Raw genomic sequence first — 25,223 nt, 5'->3', positions numbered from 1 at the left:
AAGTCGTTTGGATCAAAAAGTTCATTAGTGAACTTGGCATAGTTCCTAGCATTGTGGATCCCATTGGTCTCTCTTGTGATAACAATGGTGCTATCGCACAAGCTAAGGAGCCTAGATCTCACCAACGATCCAAACACATACTTAGGCGTTATCACCTCATTCGAGAGATAATAGATAGAGGAGATGTGAAAATATGCAGAGTACATACACTTGACAATATAGCTGACCCACTAACAAAGCCTCTTGCGCATCAGAAGCATGATGGCCATACTAGATCTATGGGCATTAGGGGTACGCCTGATTGGCTCTAGTGCTAGTGGGAGATTGTTGGTGTAAGCCCTAGAGGCCAATACTTTTGGTACTTGTATCGAATTATTTATTAATAATAAAATGATTTTTCTTTATTATGTTTGTTTAATAAAGTCCCTAGAATAGTTAGTCCGTTTAATGTATCAAGTATGACTTAATCATGAGATCACATTAAACATAAGGACACTATTCTTAAAGTATCCGTAGTCAAGCTTTATTGTGAAGTGGGATAACATTAAAGAATGAAGACTATTATGTTTATAGACTGATGATCACATCTCATGGATCATGGATAAAGAGTTATCAAGTCTTAAACATACGTATGAATATTAAGAGTAATATTTATACTGGATTGACTCTGTCATACGGTGAACTGACTTTGGTGTGTTTTTGCTTTGGAAAGCAAATGTCGCGGATAGCAAGAGTCGCCACCGACTTTTCTTTTATCCAATAAGGAAAGGTGGAAAAGAACAGGAAAGACCTTAATTAGGTTTTGGGTTCGGGAGGTACATTATACAAAGGGAAGGATTTAGCACCCTTTGTATCCATGGTTATCCATGGGCTCTTAATTGCTGGATCACTTATATTTTTCTTGTCTGAAAAAGTGTTTGTGAACTACTTAGAAAATGTTTTGGAAAGAGAGTTTAACTTTGTAATGATTCTTGTACGAATGTATACAAAGTGTTTATCTCGTTTAATTTTGAAAGCTGTTTAGAAAACTGTTTAGAAAAATATAACTTGGTAATGATTCTAGTACGAATGTATACCAAGTGGTGATTTTCTAGTATTTGCAAAGTGTGAGGTATGAAAAATATTTTAGGTGGTGAGCCAGCAATTAAGAGTTATACCTGCCTAAGGTCTTTATGGGCATTTCCTATCCTTATGAGGGTAAAACTGTCCTTACTATTGAGAAGTAAGTAGTTTTATCCTTTGGATATAAAAGGGTCATCGTAGGGTCATCGATTGGTCACTGAAGGCAACATTTGTAAGGATACCTTAGCATTCGAAGGGACGATCATCATTTAACCGTAGGCTACATCGAAGGGTCATCGAGGGGCAAAATCATATATTCGTAGGCAACATCCGAGGGACTATGATTTATTTTATAGGGACATGATGATTTAACCGAAGGATCTTTGCTAAGTGTATCCCTACATTCGCGGGACATGACCGTAATACCGTAATACCGTAGGGCAACAAAGAGAGGTCCAAGATCACATATTCAAAGGCAATATTTTACAATCAATTAGGTAGTTGTAATTAGGTAGTTAGGTCCATATTAATTAAGTAATTAGGATGAATCTCCACATTAAAATCAATTAAATAATTACATTAAAATCAATTAAGTAATTAAGATGAATCTCCACAAGGGTATCCCACAAATAAAGTGGGATACCTAGCAAGCTACCCTCTTCGGGAGTATGTGAGTCCTTAAAATATTCAGCAAACAGGTCAGAATACCAAATGGGGGTGCAATCGAGGATTACACCGCAAAAGAAACACAACAGTAGGAATGTCAGGCAAAATAACGCATGATTAAAATAGAACAGATCAGATAAGCATAGAACAGAACAACCAAAATATTAGCGACTGTCACGTTCGCCTCTGCCTCGCCTAGCGAAGGCTTAGCGAATACTCGCTACATACTCGCTTAGCGATGTGCTAGCGAGCGGCTGCGGGTTTTGAATTTCAGAACAGTACGATCTCAGCATGCTGCACGCCCTATGGCATTCAATTACAGAAATAACATGGTCCAACATTCAGGATATTCAGGCATACTTAAACTCACATGCAAAATCTACTTACTTATCCAAAAATTCAATCATAATGCATTATGTATTTAGAGATTACAGGTTGGAAGCATAAAACAATAGTGATGCGCAAACCTGTTTGCAATTGAATTGCAACGTTGAATTGGCAGGTCACTTTTGGTATCGGATTGAGTTGGGCGGAGGTAAACTTTGTGCAGATAAGTTGCCTTCAGGGTTTCCTTTAGGGTTGCTCTGAATTCTCTCGGTTAGCCTCCAAGGTTTGATTGCTAGGGTTCCGGTTCGTCGCCTTCTGTCCTCCTCTTTCTGACTGAAATAGTGGTATTTATAATGCTCTTTTTGTGACCTAATGGGCTCAGAATGAAGCCCAGAATTTTCTGGTATTCGCAAGCTTCGCTAGGCGAGTGGCGTAGCGAAGGGTTCGCTAGGCGAAGGAGTTGCTCGCCTAGCGAGCATGCCAGTTTGAGTCTTTTTCTGGATTGGGCTATTTGTGAGCTGGGTCTTTGTTCTTTTAAGATCAATGCCTTGAAAAATAAGTTGGAGTGCCTTAGAAATGCCTTGTAATATTAACGGGCAAATTTTGGGGTATGACAGCTGCCCCTGTTCAATATTCTTGAACCGAGAGATTTAGAATGGTATGTACGCCATTCGTGGTCTGGAGGTGGAAGATTATTGAACACTAGAATGCCCCAAAAATTTGCACGTGTTAGTCAGAAGTTATTCCTGATGGAAGTGGGCTTAAAGATGCCATCCAGGAAGTTTGATGATGAAAGATCAGAGTGGATCATACGCTGCTGGGGATAAAGGATCAGAATGGACCATATGCTAGATCGTATCTGAGTAGCAGAATAAGTTATCCATTAGGCGGGTGACTTCGTTGGGGATGCAAGATCAGAATGGATCGTACGCTAGATCATATCTGAGTTGCAGAATGAGCCGTACGTTAGGCTGTATCTGGAGGTAGAATCAGAATGGATCGTACGCTAGATCGTATCTGAGTTGAAGATCCAAATGGGTCGTACGTTAGACCGTATTGGAGTTGTAGAATGAGCCGTACGTTAGGCTGTATCTGAAGAAGAAAGTAGTCGTACGCTAGACTACACCCCGGAATGTACCGTACGCTAGGCAGTATCTGAGGATTTGAAGATCCAAATGGGTGGTACGCTAGACCGTATTGGAGTTGCAGAATGAGCCGTACGTTAGGCTGTATCTGAAGAAAGGGATCAGAATGGATCGTACGTTAGATCGCATCTGAGTTGAAGATCCAAATGGGTCGTACATTAGACCGTATTGGAGTTGCAGAATGAGCCGTACGTTAGGCTGTATCTGAAGAAGAAAGTAGTCGTACGCTAGACTACATCCCGGAATGTACCGTACGCTAGGCAGTATCTGAGGATTTGAAGATCCAAATGGGTCGTACGCTAGACCGTATTGGAGTTGTTGAAGGTCAGAATGGATCGTACGTTAGATCGTATCTGAGTTGAAGGAGTCATATGTTGAGCTGAATCAGAATGAACCGTACGCTAGGCTATATCTGATAGTATTTGTATATGTTGTATTTGCAATGAATATCTGGGGTGGGCTTAAAGATGCCTGTCAGAATGAATGTTCATATAGACTATATCTGAGGGATGTATTTGAATCTTGAACGTAATCGATAAGGATATCCGTCTGAATGGACCTTTATTTTGACTGTATCAGGAGGATAATTAACCTAAAAAATAAAGTTAGCTTCATGCTATGTCATGATGCATGAGATGTTTTATGCTTTCGGAAATAAATGCGAATGTTGTAGGCATGCGTATGCTGTGAAATGATGTAATGAATGAACTATGCATGAGGAAATTTCTGCCAGGGGAAAATAAATCCCAATATTCTGGTTGGAGATATTTGTATTGACGGCCCTTTCTTAGCTGGGGACACTTGATTTCAGTCTGGTGGTAAAGATATTTGACAGGGCCTGGCTGGGGATGGAAGAGATGACCCGTCGGTCGGGTGATGCCAACCTCTTCTGGGAAATAGCTGGTTTTTGTTGGGGAATGGAATTAGCAACCGGACTCATTGGAACGCATGGTTAGACCTTCTCCTCGATCCTGAAGTCTTGTAGTAATTGCTATTTCCGTTTTATGCATGTACTTTGATAAACATCGATCATATCCAAATGCATATATCAATTCAAATTAAATCAATGGACGTTTATGCAAACAAAACAGAAAAAACAAAACAAAAGCATCTTTTTGGAAATAACATTGTATTAATTTTGAAAGAGGGCCTATGAACAGGCAAATTGTGTACAAGGAGACAGAAATCCTAGTAAGAGGAAATTGCCAAGAAAACGAAGAAAAAGCTATGAAGAAAAAAGTCCTATTGATTTTAATTCTGCTACTGTCATTATGTCTTCAAGCATCTCATCTCCTGCTGTCGGATAGAAGTGATTGGCTTGTTCAGTCCCTTTGACTTGGGTGAAGCTGACTGAGAACGGGACATAGTCATACGCTTTTAATCCCTAATTTTTGCCTAGACCACCTTTCCAGGTTTTCAGTCCACCAGGATACCCTTTTTTGCCCAAGCCGCCTTTTCAGGTTTTCGACTCGTCGGGTGTACATTTTTATATGTTTATCCCTAATTTTTACCCGAACCCTTTTGGTTCGCCAGGATGCCCTTACTTTTGCCTAGATACGTCGACCTAGCGGGTCTATTTTATGCGTAGTATTTTTTAACTATGTCCGCGTTTACAGGATGCGGGAAATCTTCGCCATCCATTGTAGCAAGCATCATGGCTCCACCAGAGAATACCTTCTTAACTACAAATGACCCTTCGTATGTGGGAGTCCATTTGCCCCTGGGATCACTTTGTGGTAGAATGATGCGCTTGATCACCACGTCGCCAATTTGATACACCTGTCTCTTGACCTTTTTGTTGAATGCCTGGGTCATGCGCTTCTGATATATCTGCCCATGACAAACAGCCGCAAGTCTCTTTTCGTCAATCAAATTTATCTGATCGAGTCGAGTCTGAATCCATTCATCTTCATCTAAGCCCGCCTCTTTTATGATTTTTAGAGAGGGAATCTGAACTTCCACTGGTAAAACGGCTTCCATTCCGTAGACTAAAGAGAACGGAGTTGCCCCTATCGAAGTGCGTACTGAAGTGCGATAACCATGAAGAGCAAACGGTAACATCTCATGCCAGTCTTTGTACGTTACTGTCATCTTTTGTATGATCTTCTTGATATTCTTATTAGCAGCCTCCACGGCGCCGTTCATCTTTGGCCGGTACGGAGAAGAGTTATGGTGTTTTATTTTGAACTGCGTGCAGAGTTCAGTAATCATTTTGTTGTTCAAATTAGTACCATTGTCAATGATAACTCTTGCTATTCTTCCAGAGAGAGCAGGTTTCTCCAATATATATTTGATAGGATCCATCTTAGAAATCAATGAAGTGGTATGATTCAACATATACTGTCTTAGTCGGCGAGCAATCCAAGCCAAAGCACAGTAAGTCTTCTCAAGCAGTGAATATTTTGTTTCACAGTCGGTACACTTTTTGCTAAGGTGGTATATTGCATGCTCTTTTCGACCAGACTCGTCATGTTGCCCCAACACACACCCTATTGAATTTTCTAATACGGTCGAATACATGATTAGAGGTCTTCCTTCAATTGGTGGCATCAAAATTGGAGGTTCTTGGAGATATTTCTTGATTTTGTCAAAAGTTTCTTGACATTCGTCATTCCATATTATCTCTTGATTTTTTTCTCAGTAATTTTCTTGTCTACTTCAGTACCCTGATTCAGTTGATTCCTCATGCGGTTGTATGGTCTTTTCTTCTTGCAGTACCAGTCTGGCAAGTTCTCCAGGTACTTCACAATCTTCCTCACTTCCATCCTCGGTTTGGTAGATCGGATTTTCGAAGTCATAATTAACAGTAGCAGAACTATTATCAACAGGATCCAGAGTGGATATGGATACGCAATTTGTTACGTAAGTGTGTGCAAGAAAACATAGCTTGTTTGAAAAATGACAGGAAAGATAAAGAGCGCAATATTTGAATGCAAAAAAGTCCATTGATTTATTGAATGTGAATATGCTTATGAAAATGACAAAACATTTAACCAAATTTGATACATTAAAATAAGCAATAACAATTACTCCTGACTAAAGGAAATCAGGATAGTGTCTTCAGCCTTCCAACTATTGAGTCCATTACCAATTGTTGTGAAAATCCAGCTGTCCAAGTCGTAATCGCTATCAGCATCTTCCACAGCATTGACATTCTCGTCATGGTTAGGCAGAGGGGCAGTGATGTCATTAGGAGTCTCCGGAGGATCAGAGGTAGCCGCCTGTATCTTTCCACTTCGAATGCCGCTTTCAACATGTTCACCTGTTAATATAAGTTTGGTGAAACCCGACGAGGAACTCCTCAATAGATGGCTGTAGAATGGGCCAGTCAGTGTGCTCATGAACATGTCCACTAATTCTCGATCAGTCATGGGGGGTTTGACTCTGCCAGCCAAATCTCTCCATTTTTGAGCATATTCTTTGAAGCTTTCTTTAGAGCCCATAGTCATATTCTGCAACTGTAGCCGAGTAGGCGCTAATTCAAAATTATACTGGTAATGCTTGTAGAAAGCTGTCGCTAAATCAGTCCAGGTGTGGATGTTAGAGCTCTCGAGCTGATAGTACCATTCTAACTGTGTGCCAGACAGACTCTCTTGGAAGAAATGGATCCATAGTTTCCTATCAGTAGTATACGGCTGAATCTTTCTCACATAAGCTCTCAGATGCATCTGAGGACAAGATGCCCCATCATACTTAGTGAAAGCGGGGACCTTAAATTTGCAGGGAATGACCACATCAGAGACCAGACCTAAGCTTTCGAAATCCAGACTGGGCGTCTTTTGACCCTCCATAGCTAGCATGCATTCTTCCAACAACTTATACTTATCCTCTTTTGGAGAGTACTGTTCATCTTCATAATCTTCATCGTCGTCCTCATGGTTGAAGAGATCAACATTCTTCTCCTCCGAATCATTCTCTGTCTCCTCTTCTTGATCCTTCGGAATTCTAATCTTGACTCCTGCAGCCTGTCCTTTAAGCCTTCTTCCCGGGTTAATGTAACTCACAACTTTCTTGTCTTTTTTCTTCTCGAGCAAGAGAGCCTTCAGTTCCTCCTGCCCCTTGGATAAGTTCAAGATCATCTCCTGGAATTGAGCATTCTGAGCCTGAAGATCTTTGACAGCTTGTTCGAGGTCCATTTTTCTGTTTGGAGGAAAACCGTGAGAACATTGATCCCTTTAGAGTACCTGTTATGCAATGTGATGTTATGCCATGCAATGTATGAAATGTTTTCAATGTTTAAAGTCCTTGAAATGGTTAGTACAATGCCATGATGTCATGATGTTAAGTAAATAACAAACACAAGCAAGTCACACAACAATCATTCCTAAGTTTTAAGGCTTGCATGAGTTCCATAGGTAAGTACCCTCCCCACTGAAGTTTGGTTGGTTCAACCTGTCCTAGAATAGTAACCGGGTTCTAGAAGGATCTCAAATCATTGACCTTTCTTCAAGTCCACTTCAGTGCAACACCAAGTTGTTGACCGAAGCTTCCCTAAAGTCCAATCTCAAAGAGTGTAGTATCGAGTCTCAACCAACCCCAGTCGGAACCGAAGTCAGTTATCTCACTACTTTCTAATGGCTAGGATGAGTCAATTAGGGTTCTAAAGGTCTGGTTAATGCTTTGATGACACCACGCGGAAGCCAAATTTTTCCTCAAGTAAACATGAGGAACATCAGGACATCCAAAGTGTCACATTAACCGTAGCCATCATTTTGACCATTCCAGTATACGCCGGATAGTCGCGATGATCTTTTGCTACTTACCTAAGGTACACTAGATCCGGGTGTAGGATCTTTCACTCAAGCATAAAATACCCAAGCAATCCCTTAAAAGTAAATAAGACAATTTAAATAAGTGATCTTGTTTTTAAGGTAACCTCTCTTTAATAGTCCCCAGCAGAGTCGCCAGTTCTGTCATACGGTGAACTGACTTTGGTGTGTTTTTGCTTTGGAAAGCAAATGTCACGGATAGCAAGAGTCGCCACCGACTTTTCTTTTATCCAATAAGGAAAGGTGGAAAAGAACAGGAAAGACCTTAATTAGATTTTGGGTTCGGGAGGTACATTATACAAAGGGAAGGTGTTAGCACCCTTTGTATCCATGGTTATCCATGGGCTCTTAATTGCTGGATCACTTATGTTTTTCTTGTCTGAAAAAGTGTTTGTGAACTGCTTAGAAAATGTTTTGGAAAGAGAGTTTAACTTTGTAATGATTCTTGTACGAATGTATACAAAGTATTTATCTCGTTTAATTTTGAAAGCTGTTTAGAAAAATGTTTAGAAAAATATAACTTGGTAATGATTCTAGTACGAATGTATACCAAGTGGTGATTTTCTAGTATTTGCAAAGTGTGAGGTATGAAAAATATTTTAGGTGGTGAGCCAGCAATTAAGAGTTATACCTGCCTAAGGTCTTTATGGGCATTTCCTATCCTTATGAGGGTAAAACTGTCCTTACTATTGAGAAGTAAGTAGTTTTATCCTTTGGATGTAAAAGGGTCATCGTAGGGTCATCGATTGGTCATTGAAGGCAACATTTGTAAGGATACCTTAGCATTCGAAGGGACGATCATCATTTAACCGTAGGCTACATCGAAGGGTCATCGAGGGGCAAAATCATATATTCGTAGGCAACATCCGAGGGACTATGATTTATTTTATAGGGACATGATGATTTAACCGAAGGGTCTTTGCTAAGTGTATCCCCACATTCGCGGGACATGACCGTAATACCGTAGGGCAACAAAGAGAGGTCCAAGATCACATATTCAAAGGCAATATTTTACAATCAATTAGGTAGTTGTAATTAGGTAGTTAGGTCCATATTAATTAAGTAATTAGGATGAATCTCCACATTAAAATCAATTAAATAATTACATTAAAATCAATTAAGTAATTAGGATGAATCTCCACAAGGGTATCCCACAAATAAAGTGGGATACCTAGCAAGCTACCCTCTTCGGGAGTATGTGAGTCCTTAAAATATTCAGCAAACAGGTCAGAATACCAAATGGGGGTGCAATCGAGGATTACACCGCAAAAGAAACACAACAGTAGGAATGTCAGGCAAAATAACGCATGATTAAAATAGAACAGATCAGATAAGCATAGAACAGAACAACCAAAATATTAGCGACTGTCACGTTCGCCTCTGCCTCGCCTAGCGAAGGCTTAGCGAATACTCGCTACATACTCGCTTAGCGATGTGCTAGCGAGCGGCTGCGGGTTTTGAATTTCAGAACAGTACGATCTCAGCATGCTGCACGCCCTATGGCATTCAATTACAAAAATAACATGGTCCAACATTCAGGATATTCAGGCATACTTAAACTCACATGCAAAATCTACTTACTTATCCAAAAATTCAATCATAATGCATTATGTATTTAGAGATTACAGGTTGGAAGCATAAAACAGTAGTGATGCGCAAACCTGTTTGCAATTGAATTACAACGTTGAATTGGCAGGTCACTTTTGGTATCGGATTGAGTTGGGCGGAGGTAAACTTTGTGCAGATAAGTTGCCTTCAGGGTTTCCTTTAGGGTTGCTCTGAATTCTCTCGGTTAGCCTCCAAGGTTTGATTGCTAGGGTTCTGGTTCGTCGCCTTTTGTCCTCCTCTTTCTGACTGAAATGGTGGTATTTATAATGCTCTTTTTGTGACCTAATGGGCTCAGAATGAAGCCCATAATTTTCTGGTATTCGCAAGCTTCGCTAGGCGAGTGGCGTAGCGAAGGGTTCGCTAGGCGAAGGAGTTGCTCGCCTGGCGAGCATGCCAGTTTGAGTCTTTTTCTGGATTGGGCTATTTCTGAGCTGGGTCTTTGTTCTTTTAAGATCAATGCCTTGAAAAATAAGTTGGAGTGCCTTAGAAATGCCTTGTAATATTAACGGGCAAATTTTGGGGTATGACAGACCCGCTATGAGAATACTATATAGAATGTTATGCAAAGTGTCATAAGTTATTCTCATGGTGATAATGGTGTATACCACCCTTCGACCTGAAACCACTATGGACCCTAGATGTAGAGTCGAGTTCCTTATTGCTGATCAAACGTTGTACGTAATTGGATGACCATAAAGACAGTTGATGGGTACTCCACGAAGCATGCTAAGGGACATGAGTGACCTAGATGGAATCTGTCCATCCTGCGTAACAGGATAAATGTCTATGGGCCCAATATTGAACTGAACAAGGATGACACGATCTATGCCTTGTGTTCAATATAGACATAAGGGCAAATGGGTAATTATACACATAATTATTATCACAGAAGGATTTGTCAAATCACATGACATTTTCGTGTCTTGGGTAGCAGTGATGTGTTGCTAGATACCGCTCACTGTTTGTTATGTTAAATACGTGATTTAATATAATTGCCAATGCCGCAAAAACCTATAGGGTCACACACAAAGGACAGATTGATGAGAGATAAAGTAATTAAGGAATATTGTAATGTACCGTGCCCTTAAGTGAATTATAGAACATCGTAAGGTATGATGTACTTAAGTAGAATACGAAATATGGTAAGGTACCACGCGCTTAAGTGATTTTGTCATATTATAAGATATGGGCCATATACACTTGAGTGGGATTTTTAGCTTGCAGCCCATACAAGTGGTTCTATAAATAGAACCCTTGTGTAGAAGCATTGTCACACTTGCAATTTCGTTTCTCTCTCTCTCTCTCTCTCACTCAAAGCCTTCATTCGTAGCAGCTAGCACTGAGATTGAAGGAATCCGTTCGTGTGGACTGAGTAGAGGCGTTTTCATCGTTCAACGTTCATGATCGCCACAAGAGGTAACGATTCTATCACTGATCATTCCCATTCGTAAGGATCATTAAAGGAGAAATTTTAAATTCCGCTGCGTTTTGGATCACCATTCTCCTTCATTAAGTTTGGTGAACCATCTGCCTATATTAAGCTTGGTAGAAGAAGTGTAAAAGGAACAACCAAAAAGTACATAGTGGTTTTCCAATTTAACAAACTATTTGGTGTGTGTAACTATTCCTCCATGTAAGACCCTAATTTTGACCCTAAGATCCCTCATGGCATCATATCATTGCACATTGCATTTGCCTCAAGGATCATAACATCTTGGCTCCTTAACCCTAGGGTCGAGACTTGTGTGAGTTGGTTTGAGACCACCAAGCATGCTTGAATTGTATATTATTGCTTTTATTATTTTGTTCACTAACCAAAAGCACAAAAATATGTCACTAACTTGTTTTGTTTTGAAGCTTGAGCAATCATGTGATCCAAGGCTCCTAGGAGGCCCCTATGCTCAAAAAATGGCCAGATGAAAGTGAAAGCAAGCATTACAATGGTTCCCAAAGCTTTCAATCATCATATATGCCTCCCAAGTATCTCAATTTGCCAATTTGATCAAGATAAACCAAAGGGCTTGAGGATTGTTTCCCAAGGAAACTCTAATTCAACTATGCATTGACTGTGCCTTGCTCATGAAGCAACCTCAACCCATGATCAAATACAATCAAGGGAAGTTCTTTCATTCATTTTATGCATATATGAGCTTATGTGAGTGTCCTCAATCATTAATTCATCAAGATTTGAAGTTTGGACTTGAGAAGTTGATCAGTCAATTCATCTGACTATTTTGAAATCCACTGAGACCTAACTTTTGATGTGTTTGTCAAATGAAGATGACCCCAAGAGCAAAAATGTTCTTAAGAACCATATGAACAACTTTCATGTTCATCAAAAATCCATTTGAAACTTGGAAGGTCATCATTCATTTCAAAACATTATAGGTCATTTTGACTGAAACCCTAATTTTGGGTCAACTTCTCAAGGACCTAACTCCTTCACTTTTCATGATTTTTAGGTGGGACAAAATGAATTGGAAATTTTAAGATGTCTACTTCAATTGTTATGTTGGACAAAGTTTCATAATCCTAAAAGAAACACTTGTGATAATACAAAACATTATAGGTCACTTTGGACCAAAGTCATTGAAATGTGAAAAAGCCCAACTTCAAGTGTCATTTCAAAACATTATAGGTCATTTTGACTGAAACCCTAATTTTGGGTCAACTTCCCAAGGACCTAACTCCTTCACTTTTCATGATTTTTAGGTGGGACAAAATGAACTGGAAAGTTTAAGATGTCTACTTCAATTGTTATGTTGAACAAAGTTTCATAATCCTAAAAGAAACACATGTGATAATACAAAACATTATAGGTCACTTTGGACCAAAGTCATTGAAATGAGAAAAAGCCCAACTTCAAGTGTCCATAACTTTCTTATCAAAAATCCAAATGATGCAAAATTTTAGTCCAAATTGATTATCTTGAAAAGATATACAACTTTGATGTTGAAGGTTTTGTTATTTGAGACTTGTATCATTGAAGCAGAAGGGCTTGAAGTTGGTCCATTTTGGCAAAATTCTCATACACATGTTTTGCACCTTGAACTTCATGATCAGTTTTTAATATTTTCCCAACTCGAAATGGATTTTTGTTCAACATGACATTTGTTCCTCATGTCAAGACCTTTCCAACCATTACCCACATGCCTATGTTTCAATTTAGCAAATGGTACTTTCGAAGAGGAGAAGTTTTGGTTCCAATTATGCATAACATGTTGAATCTTTGTGCACACTCCATTGCAATGAAATCTGCACGTCGAAACCTGATCCATGTGACTTCAGCTTGCATTTGCCATTGCATTTGGGCCTCCCATGCGTCTGTACAGGCCCATGCATGGAGGACCCAACTCCACATGCACATGAATTTTCTCCTTGCTTGCATCAGCCTTGCTTATAAATAGAGTGTTGCATTCTCTTCAAAAACCAACCTAAAGGCGCCTGAACTGCTGCACAAGTGAAATCCCAACCTCCATTAAAAGGAATTCTGAGTTTTCTTTTCCAATTTTCAAGTTCAATTTTCAACTTCATTGGTTGATCTTTGAACTTCAATTCCTGAACCTGGCTTCCTTGCTATCTCAAGATCAAACTGTATTAAAGAATTGGAGTAGATCAGGCATTGTAAAGCTGCACTTCAAAGGTTGCTGTTCAAACTGTTTTCATTCGAAACTACTTGGATATTGATAATTTCTTGCATTGCTTGGTACCTTTGAAGTCCTCATATGAGAGGCAATTGATTGAGCTTTTAATTTCATGAATTGAGTAAGTTCAGTTTGAACACCACAAAATTCCATCTCATATTTCTCTCTCTATAGAGATCTTGAGTGGAAACCAAGGGTACAGGGGTGATGTACATCACTCCAGCTTTCTAAAGATATATAGATCGTGCATTTTGGTGAAGGTTTTGAAACCTGCAAATTTTGACCGGAGCTGTGAGTCTCGCCGGAGAAGACGGTGGTTTCCACCACCGTCCCCACGTGGACGAGTTCATGGTCATTGGATGCGTTGCTTTTGATCTAATCTGGACCCTTGAGCGTTATGACTTTTTTAAATGAAGCGTGTTTCTCTTTTGACCAAGGCCTACCATGAGCGCGCGCTTATCAACCATTTGATGCGCTACGTCAATTAATGAGACAAGATCAGACGCTCCATGATTTTTCCTATTTTCTGAAATTCATATTATTTTCTTTAATTCCATTTTATTTTAAAAATTCATAACTTCTTCATTTTTAATCATAAAAATATGGGACCAATTGCATTATTTCCCTTTTAAATTCTAGTTTCTGAAAATGATTTTTAATATTTTTTGTGATTCCATTTAATATTTTTTATGAATTTTCTCTTTTCTGGTTATTTGTAATTCATTTATAATACTTTTCAATATTCAAAAATGCCAAAAATATTTTCTTAACATCTTTGAATGATGATGAATCCATGAAAAATATTCTCATCAATTTCTTAATTGATTTGAGATTTATTTGAGATTTTAGTTCAATTATGTTATTTTTTCTTCATTTTTATTTGTTTAAAATTAGTTTCTGTTTTCAAAAAATGATGAAAATTTTTGTCAAACCTTGTTTGACCATGTTGAACTTATGATGATCCAATTGGACTTTTCCAAGTTGATTTGAATTGGATTTGAAGTTTGACCTTTAATTGTTTATTTTAATTCAAGTATTATTTTAATTCGAAAAAATACCAAAAATATTTTCATTGTTTCTTGACTTCTAAGCTTCATCTTACTTTTGTTTACCATTGATTGAGGTTGATTCCATTCATGTTTGATCAATGTGTGTTGGTTATATCATTTGAATTTCAATTATGTACATTCCATTTCTTCTTCTTCTTCTTCTTTTTCTTTTTGATTAATGAGTTAATGATTGGTGGTTAGCCTTGACATATGAGGGGCTCAACCTTCTTTGATTCAAATCAAATTCATCTTGATCAAAGATCAAGTAAATTGTTTTGCATTAGAGATAAGTTGCTTCTTGGTCAAGCAAAAAACCTAAATCCATACAAGATCATTTTTCTTTTCTTTTGGCATGGCAAGTTGTAGGAGCTTGGCTTACTAGTCATGATCTCTAACTTGTGTTTGTTGCCTATAGTTTTATTAACCGGCCTCAGATAGGTGTGACTACTACGTTAGTCCACTTACGATTGCTTAACATAGCGCTAAATTGCCTTATGGCACACTAACACTAACTACTAATCACTAACTTTTAATTCAAGCATTTAATTCTTGCAATTTACTTTAATGCAATTTAATTTCTTGCACATTAATTTATTTGCCTTTGCCCTTTACTCACTTGAGCTCATGTTTATGTTTATGCAATTTTCCTTTTGCTCACTTGAGCACATTATTGTGTATATAGTATTGCCTTGTGCTTGTTTTGTTTTGTTTGTGTGAACCCAATGCAAAATGGAGAAAGGACTTAGATTTAGGACCTTACCTATGCTAATAGAGTTTTAAGAGCAACTAGGCCTCATGCCTTTATAATGCTAAAATTGTCAAAGAGCAACTAGGCCTCATGCCTTTAGAATGCTTAATCTTGAAGATGAATTATAAGGATCCTAATTCTAAACTCACTCTTGTCCATTCTTTCTATTGCATTGTGGAACTTTTTGATTTGTGTGTTCTTGTGTGCTAGGGATCCCAAACTTGAGCCCATTAGAAGAACCATTGTCATGGACATCCAAGATAAGAGATACAAAAGTCAATTGGAAGATTTCTAGGAGCTTGATTGATTATTTGCTTGATTGCTTAAGTTATTTGCTTATTGATTGCTAAGTCCAAAGGAAAGGAGCAACTTGGATCATCTTTATGATCTCAAGAAAGGAACTCCAAGTGGTTTTATTTCTCATCCCTCATCTTTCCATGTTTAGGACCTAGCTCTTCTCTTCTTCTCTCCACTCTAACCCAAGCCAAACTTTTTATGTAAACACTAACATTGTTTTCAAAATTAAAAACCTAGGCATTATGCCTTTGATTTTTCAAAACTCTTTTCATAACACTTATTTAGAATTGAATCTTAAGTCAATTTTGACCTTATTTTGTGAATACTTTTCATTTGTAAATACAACTCACTCAATTGTTTTTATGGTTCCAATGACCATTTGTGTTAAAGCTTTTTATAAACATTAGCTATTAGGTTTGAGTTATCCTAGAGGTTGATATAATACTCACCTGTATCCTTAGTGATGGACTATAAGTCTTCCAAACTTATTATAGGGTTAAGCCCTCACTAGCATGTTGAAGCTTTCCTCACATGGTGGATTTGTGGTTTTAGGTTGTGTTTTCTCCCTTTGATAACAAAAGACCTTAAGGATTTTGACCAATCAATTCACCAACTTCTTTTGAGATTTTAACCTCGAACTACGAGGTTTTGATCCTACCTTTTTAAGATGGTACGTAGGCAATGGGTTTATCCATTCAAACACAAAAATTGTAAATAACTTGTATATTCTTTTCTCATCTCCCCAATCATGTTTGCACAAATAATTATTTTTTTTCACAAATACCAATCTACCTTACAACATTTGTAAAAAGGGCTCCCTTAGAGTACTAAGGATGTTTTGGGTGCTTAAAACCTTCCCATTGCATAACCAACCCCCTTACCTAGATCTCTGACATTTTTATTAGTTTTTGACTTGATAAAACTTCTCAATTTTTGTTCGCTTTCTAACCTTTCCTTTGGATAAATAGAAGTGCGGTGGCGATTCGAATTGTATGATTTACTTTTGATTTAGTCAATAAATCTAAAGGTAACGAATACCCCGCTACACTCCAAATTTCAACTTTTAACAGAGGACAACCCCGCGTTCTAGGTACAACTTCTACATCAACCCATTATTCCCTCCGTTCCTTTTTAATTGTCTTTTTATTTTTATTTTTTTACGCATACCAATAAAACTAATCAAATTTACTAATTTTCAAATGATAATTGCCTTTTTTACCTATAATATCCCTATCTATTTATTTATACATTTAATTTTTTCTCTCTCTTTAATAAATAATTAGGGACAATTTTGAAAAAATGATAATTGATGTTATCTTGAACTTTGAAAATGACACTTAAAATGAAACAAAAAATTTATACAAAAAAGATTCTTAAAAAGGAACGGAGGGAGTAATATTGAACATCATCTCCACGCAATTGGAGGCTTTATTGGTCCATTCGAACCATCTCTTCCACATTGTCAACAAGAAGAAAATGTTCATCATGAGTTCTAGAATGCCCCCAAAAATCAATATGCTTCTTAACTTCCGTGCTCTTGGGCTCCCGACTATTCAAGTACCTTAAATATTTGATATAGGTACGAGCCACCGGATCACCTGGTATGTCTCAACAAACCATGGATGATTCATAAAAGGGGAAGAACGGGCCAATTCCCCCTTGTGTCGAGACAATGAAGTTCACTCATCCATCTTCTCCCTCTGCCCTTCTATCTGAATGGGGATTTGTGGACTCACTATCACTTTTGACAAAATCCCATAGACTTAGAACTATCACTAAGTACTACAAGATTTACAAGGATACAAGTAACTACCAAAGGAGCAACATTCAACACCTCTAAGTCTACTACTTTTGTACAAGACGAGGCGTCACTTATGTCATTGCCATTAAATATATCTATAAAATTTGTTGAGCCATTTTTTAGGTTGAACATTTATAAGAGGAAAAAGCTTAAAACAACAACAGTAAACAAGATAGATGTTAGTGGTTTTTAGAATAACCGAAGAGATAAAGTCAAAGCAACGTCGAAAAAGTCACCCAAAAACACAAAAGACGAAAATAAATTGCAAAATATGGAAGAGAAATAAATGGAAAAGATGAAGTGTTGTGAAGCTCATGGGAGGGGATTTGGAACGGGAAAAGCGAGATATAGTTTAAGCATAGAGAGGAACGTAACTTGAAAGAGGAAATAACCTTTATATAATGGAGAAAGGTAGGCATATCTATAATCCAAACTAAAGGAAGGTAATAAGAAGACAAAAATCAACCGATAGATTCGTCTCAAAATTGCAATAACACTTAGTATATGGAGCACCCTAAATGACAAAGCCACACCCTATGCTAGGGGTATATGGCCAAACGCACCAGCAATCACATGAAACGATTATGTGACAATATTGGCATTTAATGTACCTAGTTTCAATATCACTTGCTTACACTCACCAAGCATTTTCTACTTCTACTAGTCAGGAGCCTGTAAGGAGTACTATGGTAGAGGATGAAAGCAACCTTATAATCTCAAATCCATCACTGCTACACAATGTCAAACTTTAGGGGTAATTGTTCAGGACCGATCCCAAGGACGAAGCTGCCCAATTATGAGAAGGCCCAATCAAAAGGCACAAACGCTGGAATGTTGGATATCAAGTAATCCCGCAGTCAAAAGACTATCACCCAATCATTGTCCTAGGGTGATTGCCCGCAGTGATAATTAATTGAAAAGTCCTTCGCATTCCATGTCGGGTGAACTAGGGCGGTTCTAACCATCTTTCATATGGAAATCTCTTCACGCGCCAACAATATTTTACTCATTCTCATATTCATATTATTCTCATTCACCCACTAATTTAAATTTAAATGTTGGAGTGTTAACCTTATAAATTCATTTCACTCTACCGTATCGGAAACTCACTCCACAAATCTGAGTCCTACTTTACTATGTCATCAAAATAGTATGGATGTAGAAGTTCCTGAAATTAGTGTTCTAGAGTTTGAATCTAACTCTAAAATTGCATGCAATAGTGTTAAAATTTTCAACAGAGATACTTTTCCTGATTCTATTTACTTCGAGTAATTACTTTTTTTAGTTGCGCATACATATACTTTGATGGTTTTTTAAAAAACATAATAAGCAAATCAAACCACTTGTGTATTAATTACTTAATTAGTAAAAGTAACATGACGCTTATGTAAGGGACAACTTTTATATATATATATATATATATATATATATATATATATATATATATATATATATATATATATATATATATATATATATATATATATATATATATATATATATATATATATATATATATATAGTCTTAATAATCCCTAAACCACTAATTAAGTGTTTAATTCTAACAAACCCACATCATGGTTGCATTTTGCTCTCCTGAGTTCTCATACTCAAACATGGGATGGCTCTTACAAGAGTTACAGCCTGCACAGTCCTTAAATATTATCCACAAGGACAAGAACTATGCAACTAATTTAGAGTACTCTTTACCTCAATATCATCAATTCTCTTCACTCAAGCAACAACATGTTGAGATTGAAACGCCACCATCACCCCCTAAGCTTATGGTGAAGAAGCTTAACCACAATGCTAGTGAACGTGATCGCCGCAAAAAGGTCAATACCTTGATTTCTTCACTTCGCTCACTTCTTCCAGATGAAGATCAAACGGTAATTACCTATTAATCTCACTCCTTAATTACTGATTTATTTTAATTAGAAACTAATTTGTTTTGGCATCATTAAGCTAACTACTACAGAAAAAGTTTTAGAGAAAAAAAAATGATGTTTATCACTAATTTTGTATTAAATTTAGTTTTAAAATATTTTTTTCAACTCTTATTTTGATGGTTAATTCTATTTTTGAGCATCTACTTTAAAAAAAATTAAAATGATATTTTAGTTCTAGCCATGTCACCATATAAAATGAAAGTAACGCGTATTATAATTAATATGAACGGAATCATATCAATATAAAATTGAAATTTTGTATATAAAATATTGTCATTAATAGATATATTTTATTCCATTGTGATGTTACAGAAAAAGATAAGTATTCCGGTAACAATTTCAAGTGTGTTAAAATACATACCGGAATTACAAAAGCAGGTGGAAGGATTAACTAAGAAAAAGGAAGATCTTCTATCAAGAATTTCTAGGCAAGAATATGCAGTCAACAAAGAATCACAAAGGAAAACAATTCCAAGTTATAATTCTTGTTTTGTGGTTTCAACAAGTAGGCTTAATGATAGTGAGCTTGTTGTTCATATCTCATCTTATGAGACTTACAAGATTCCATTATCTGAGATCTTGATGTGTTTAGAAAATAATGGACTTTTTCTACTAAATTCTTCTTCTTCTAAAACCTTTGGAGGGAGACTCTTCTACAACTTGCATTTTCAGGTATTATTTTGTAGGCTTATGTTGTTAATGTTTTTAGTTTTAGGTATTTATTTATTTAATTTTTTATGCGTTTTTTGCAGGTGGATGGAACTCAGAGATTAGAGTCTGATGATCTTATTCAGAAGGTTTTGTCAGTATATGAGAGGCAGCTAAGTAATCAAGTAGTGTTGGGAGATAAAGATCACATGATCAGGAGTGTTATGATATATTAATTAAAGTTGGGGATTTGGGTCTTAGTTGTAGTTTGTACATATTTTGATAGCAAGGATTGAAACGTTGGAGAGGAGTAATCACTTTTGAAATTTAATTCAATTTTGTGAGTTACTTGTTTTGTAAGTAGTGTAAGTTAGTTGAGTTAGTGAACTTACTTTGATGTGTAAGTAACTAGTTAATTAAGTTGGTTATGATATTTTGAGCCTAATTGGTGTGTTGTAAGCATGATCCATGAGGTGTATAAGTAATCACTTTAGTGATTAAGAATGAGTTGTGAAGTGCATAACTAATTAAAATAATTTTTCTCTCTTCCTTTCTTGTGTATGTGTTCAATTGGTTCTAACAAGTGGTACTTAGAGGTTTAAGTTCAAGGGATTGAAATTGCTTCAAGATTCGAGTGTCCATTATCACTGTTTTTGATTATTCATTGTGTGAAGATGATAAGCTCTACGGAGAATCTTAACAATAGCTTCGGTAGGAAGTTACCAAATCTTGAAATAGAATTGGGATGAAAGGAAAAAACAAATGAATGTGATCTTTGATTTGTAAGATATGTATGAAGTGATTAAGACAAGTTTGCATGCATTCATCAACGATGCAATTGATGCCAAATATTTGCACACAAAGAATTATATATATATATATATATATATATATATATATATATATATATATATATATATATATATATATATATATATATATATATATATATATATATATATATATATATATATATATATATATATATTTCAAGATAATATTTTTCATCCAATAATGTCTTGACACCGTCAATATTTAGAAAACTGAGAATTTAACTTCATCCATGTAGGTTTGAAATATTCTCTAAAAAGGGCATGTTGGTGATGACAAACTTAAGAAAGTTCGACTACAAACTTTAAGGAGAGACTTTGAGTTGTTGCATATTGAGTCGATGAAGAAGATTGTTGAGTTTTTTTAGCAGGAACACCCAAATCATCAACTAGATAAAGAGTTGTGGTGAGGTTCTGTATGATGAAACCATAATGAATAAGGTGATGCACATTCTCTCCTCCAAATTTTGATTATATTTTTAGTAGAAATTGAATAATTAAAGGACTTGTTATTCATAAAAATTGAAGACATGCAATGTTCCTTTAAAGCTCATAGACAAAGAGTGTTGGAGATGACCAAAAAATATGTAAATTTTACTAAAATTGTATGAATATATATGTTGTGTAGGTATAACCGTTAGTTAATTTTTATGATGACAATTGTCAAGTAGCTTTTAAAAATGATAACTCTATAGGACAAATGACTTTTAATGTTGATAGCTCTTTTTAAGAGTTTTTTAAGACAATTATATCAAAATGGATGTAAGCATCAGGCATTATGATAAATTGATATCAACTTACCAATAATTCTGGATGATTACATCTGATAAGAAGAAAATATCTCAAGTCTCTGCACTTAGATGATTTAAGAAGTTTAAGTGTTAATCAATCGTAGAATCAAGTAGATGAACTTGAAGAATGAAAGTGAAGAAGGATAAAAGCATGTATGGTCATGCGTTTAGCATTTGAGAGTGATTGATTTAAGTTGTAAAAGAAATCGAGTAAGTCTTGAAGTACTAAGTCACGCACACACGCAAACACACACATACACATATTTTTTACTACTACAAATAATTCATTTTATAAAAAAAAATTACATCAGCAAATAAATAGTCGAGGTTTAATTCTTGGAGCACCATTTTTTATGTTTTTTAATACAGTGTATTCCCTCAATTATGTTTTTATTTTTTTTAAATGATTTAATTCATTTTAAAGTGGCGTCTTCTTTAATATTCTATTTTTTATCCCAAAAAAATCACTTTTCACCACGTTAAAGGTTAGACTTTTCACCTCGATTGTGATTTCCATCCAAGGAGAAGTAATATACCCATATATATATATATATATATATATATATATATATATATATATATATATATATATATATATATATATTAGTTTGTAGTTTTCAGTTTCACTTTTCTAAAATAACATACCAAAAAATCTAACAAATTTTATCATCAACATTAACAACGCGAGCCCTAAACCCATATCATCCTCCAAATCATAAAAAATAAAGGAAATGCGAAGATGATGTGTTTAGGACTCTCGTTCAATACTTACCAGAATGAAAGACCGAAATCATTTCTTTGACTTCTTCTTCACATATCCGGTACTTGAAACATCACTAATCATGTTATTTAATGTTGTTGTTGTTGTTGAGACCCTATATCCTAGATGTTTAATCATATTGTTGTTGTTTAAACTGAGATTGAATGTTATATGTTGCTTTTAGTTGAGAAAAGTATGTAATAACTTTATTGTTGATGTTGATGTTGTTTTGTTGAGATCGATATTACTTTTAGTTGCTGTTAAATATTGTAGTTGTTTAGACTGAGATTAAATGTTAATGTTGTTGCTGTTATTTACTGTTGTTTTTGAGTTGTTATAGTTGTTTTTGTTTAAGTGTTCTACTTAGCGAAGTTTTGAAAGTTATATGATGTTTAATTTTTATTATTGAGTTTGAGATTGAGATTGATATTGAAATATTGTTTTTGTGATTATTTGTGCAACTCTCATCTTGTTTCGCCGAACATGTCAAGAGGACAATAGAGTGATAGAAAATACAATTAAGTTTATTATATTTAATATCGGTTGTTTATTTCACCAACCCTCTTTGAACATATAACATATTAAATTGATTTTGAAAATAATAATATCAAAATTATATTGTATTTGATAAATATCTTACACTAATCAATATTTTTTGAGTATTTTGTAACTCATTATTCATCTCACGTTCTTTAATGATTAAAATTTATCTCAATGATTCTAGTTTTCGTTCAACGTTCTTTTATACCTGTCCCTTTTGCAAAGCATCAAATTTTATGTTTTGCAAATGAATTAGTAGAGAAGGAATTGTTGATTACCGAACTCGAAATATTGAACAGAATTTTAACCTAAAGAATGAGAGATGAATAATGTGTTACATGATGCTCAAAATTATTGATTAGTGTAAGTTGTTCTTCAAATATAACAGAATTTTTCATATGATTATTTTTTAAACCAATTTAAAAGGTTATATGTCCAGTTACGGTTTGGTGAAATAAAAAATCCACATAAGATATAATAAATTCAATTGAATATTACTTGTTAGTTAGATGACAAAACCGAGAGGAAAGGTGTTTCCGAAAAATTCCAAAAAATTATCGCTATGGATCAAACACATGACCATTACATCATTCTCGTTGGTGCAATTTCAACCGAGAGGTAAATTGGTGCACTTCATATTCAACCAAGGTTAAATGTGTTTTTCGTAGTAGTGTTCAAACCTTCTTTAATTTTATTAAACTTATTAAAACCTTTCCAAACATGTATGTAATGATTAACCATTACAAATAAAAAATCCAATCATAAAAATCAAAATTGACTAACCATTAACAACTTTGACCTATTTCATAAAAATGGAAGGAAAAAGCTACCTATGTGTAAAATCCAGTCATAGCCCTAAGTGTTAGATCCAGATTGTAAAAGCTTGCAAGTCATAAATAATCTACTTCCGCACAAAAAGATATCCCACCAATCAAACTTATTTTTCTCGTCGCCACACGATCAAACTTCAAACCCTTTTCAAAAACGAAAGGTATTTTGTCTCGATATAATGCAAGACAACGCTTCGTCTACTTAAACGTGTGAGTAAGCTAGCTACGTTGCCCACAAATGTTAATTTATAAATCCATTATGTCGTGATGCAAACCTTCCCTTCTCCACTTGTTTTGGATAGAAGGCAATATTGTTCGATCGATTAAGACAAAATAGATATTGCTAAAATCGACAAACAAAGAAACATTTACTATCCAGAACTACGTAGCCTTGAGTTCTCCATCGCACCCGAAGATACGTAGTAGCGAGATTCAAAGTCTCATCAGGAACCCTAATAAAAATAAACCTTTTTAGTCCTATTTTTATTTCCCTTTTTAATAACTTGAGAAGCCTAACATTTTTAAGCTAACACTAACGCGCACAACTAACTAACTGGTTCTCGTTGAGTACAACGGACGTGAGGGGTGCTAATACCTTCCCCTTGCGTAATCGACTCCTGAATCCTGATTTGGTTGCGACAACCATAATCATAGTCATCCTTTTATGGGTTTTGTCGATATTTTCCCTTTCCTTTTTTGGGAATAAATAAAATTCAGTGGCGACTTTGTTAGTCCAATCTGTGAGCATGCGATTGTGCTCCGCGATATCGTATTCTTTTTTTGAGGTACGACACCTGGTCCACTTCTCCAATGAAATATTATCGATTCACCTTACTACATCTGCATTTGTCAATCTGATCTCCTCGTGGTAGTGTTTGAAGGAAGGTTATGTTAATGCATACCAGGCGTTCACAACCTTCTTCTGTAACGTCTTGTCTTTGATCTCCCGAAAGAAATTTTGAGCGATGTGTCAATGCAATAGACATGCGTAGAAGGAGGATCTTGTCAACCGTTATCAAGGTATTTATAAGAACTCTCAATTGATGGATGTTTGTCTGAAATCAAGCATAAGTTAGGTTGAGGAGAAACGTGTAATCGGATATTTTTAGAAAAAAATACATCCACCTGCAGTCTCCCCTTCAACTAGAGCAAAGACGATTAGAAAAATGTTGTTGTTTTCATCTTGTGCCACTTCTATGAGTAACGTTCCTTTATATTTCATGTACAACCATGTTTCATCAATTTATATAATAGGTATACAGAAAGAAAAACCTTTTATGCATGGTTCATGTGCCTAGAAGAGTCGGTGGAATATGTCATTTCAACTAACACAAGTCCTATATGGGGTATATGCCGGCAATATCTCCAAAATAGCTACAGTCCCATGAGCATAATGCTTGTGCTACAAGGTATTGTGGAAGTTATATGTACGAATCCTCCCTATTTTTGAATACTCGTTTAACCTCCTTAGTCCTAGTTATCCATGCCTTCATATATGAGGGAGTATAATTGTATAGTGTTACAATATGCAAGATTATTGAACTTACCTTCAATGAAAGATCCTTGCTTATGACAGACAAAATTTCATCACATATTAATTGAGACTTGAGTTTTCGATGATTCTGCATTAGATTGGTGATTACGTAAGTGTGAGCTGGACCCATTGAACCTATCTCCCAAGAGTCACTCCTCTTCCGGTAAGATGATGTCAACTGGAACATGCAGAGCACATTACGACACAATATCTTCTACCTCGTCA

General features: G+C 35.9%; 1 protein-coding gene across 1 annotated transcript; it reads left to right on the top strand.

The window, feature by feature from the left end:
• The first annotated feature begins 18,661 nt into the window (after positions 1-18,661).
• LOC127129084 (transcription factor ORG2) lies at positions 18,662-20,260 on the top strand. Its single transcript, XM_051058394.1, has 3 exons — positions 18,662-19,005; positions 19,378-19,737; positions 19,818-20,260. Exons 1-3 carry the CDS (start codon positions 18,694-18,696, stop codon positions 19,947-19,949), a joined length of 804 nt encoding a protein of 267 aa, XP_050914351.1. The 5' UTR covers positions 18,662-18,693; the 3' UTR covers positions 19,950-20,260.
• Positions 20,261-25,223: the final 4,963 nt, after the last annotated feature.

The sequence above is a fragment of the Lathyrus oleraceus genome, chromosome 3, assembly GCF_024323335.1.
Source record: "Lathyrus oleraceus cultivar Zhongwan6 chromosome 3, CAAS_Psat_ZW6_1.0, whole genome shotgun sequence".
Classification (NCBI taxonomy): Eukaryota; Viridiplantae; Streptophyta; class Magnoliopsida; order Fabales; family Fabaceae; genus Lathyrus; species Lathyrus oleraceus.
This window is presented reverse-complemented; position numbering and strand designations above follow the sequence as displayed.

Excerpts from the sequence above, each read along its gene's own strand:
- LOC127129084 (XM_051058394.1), top strand. The coding sequence starts at position 18,694 with ATGGTTGCATTTTGCTCTCCTGAGTTCTCATACTCAAACATGGGATGG. Across the intron at positions 19,006-19,377 it reads TTCCAGATGAAGATCAAACG|AAAAAGATAAGTATTCCGGT; the intron begins GTAATTACCTAT and ends GTGATGTTACAG. Across the intron at positions 19,738-19,817 it reads TCTACAACTTGCATTTTCAG|GTGGATGGAACTCAGAGATT; the intron begins GTATTATTTTGT and ends CGTTTTTTGCAG.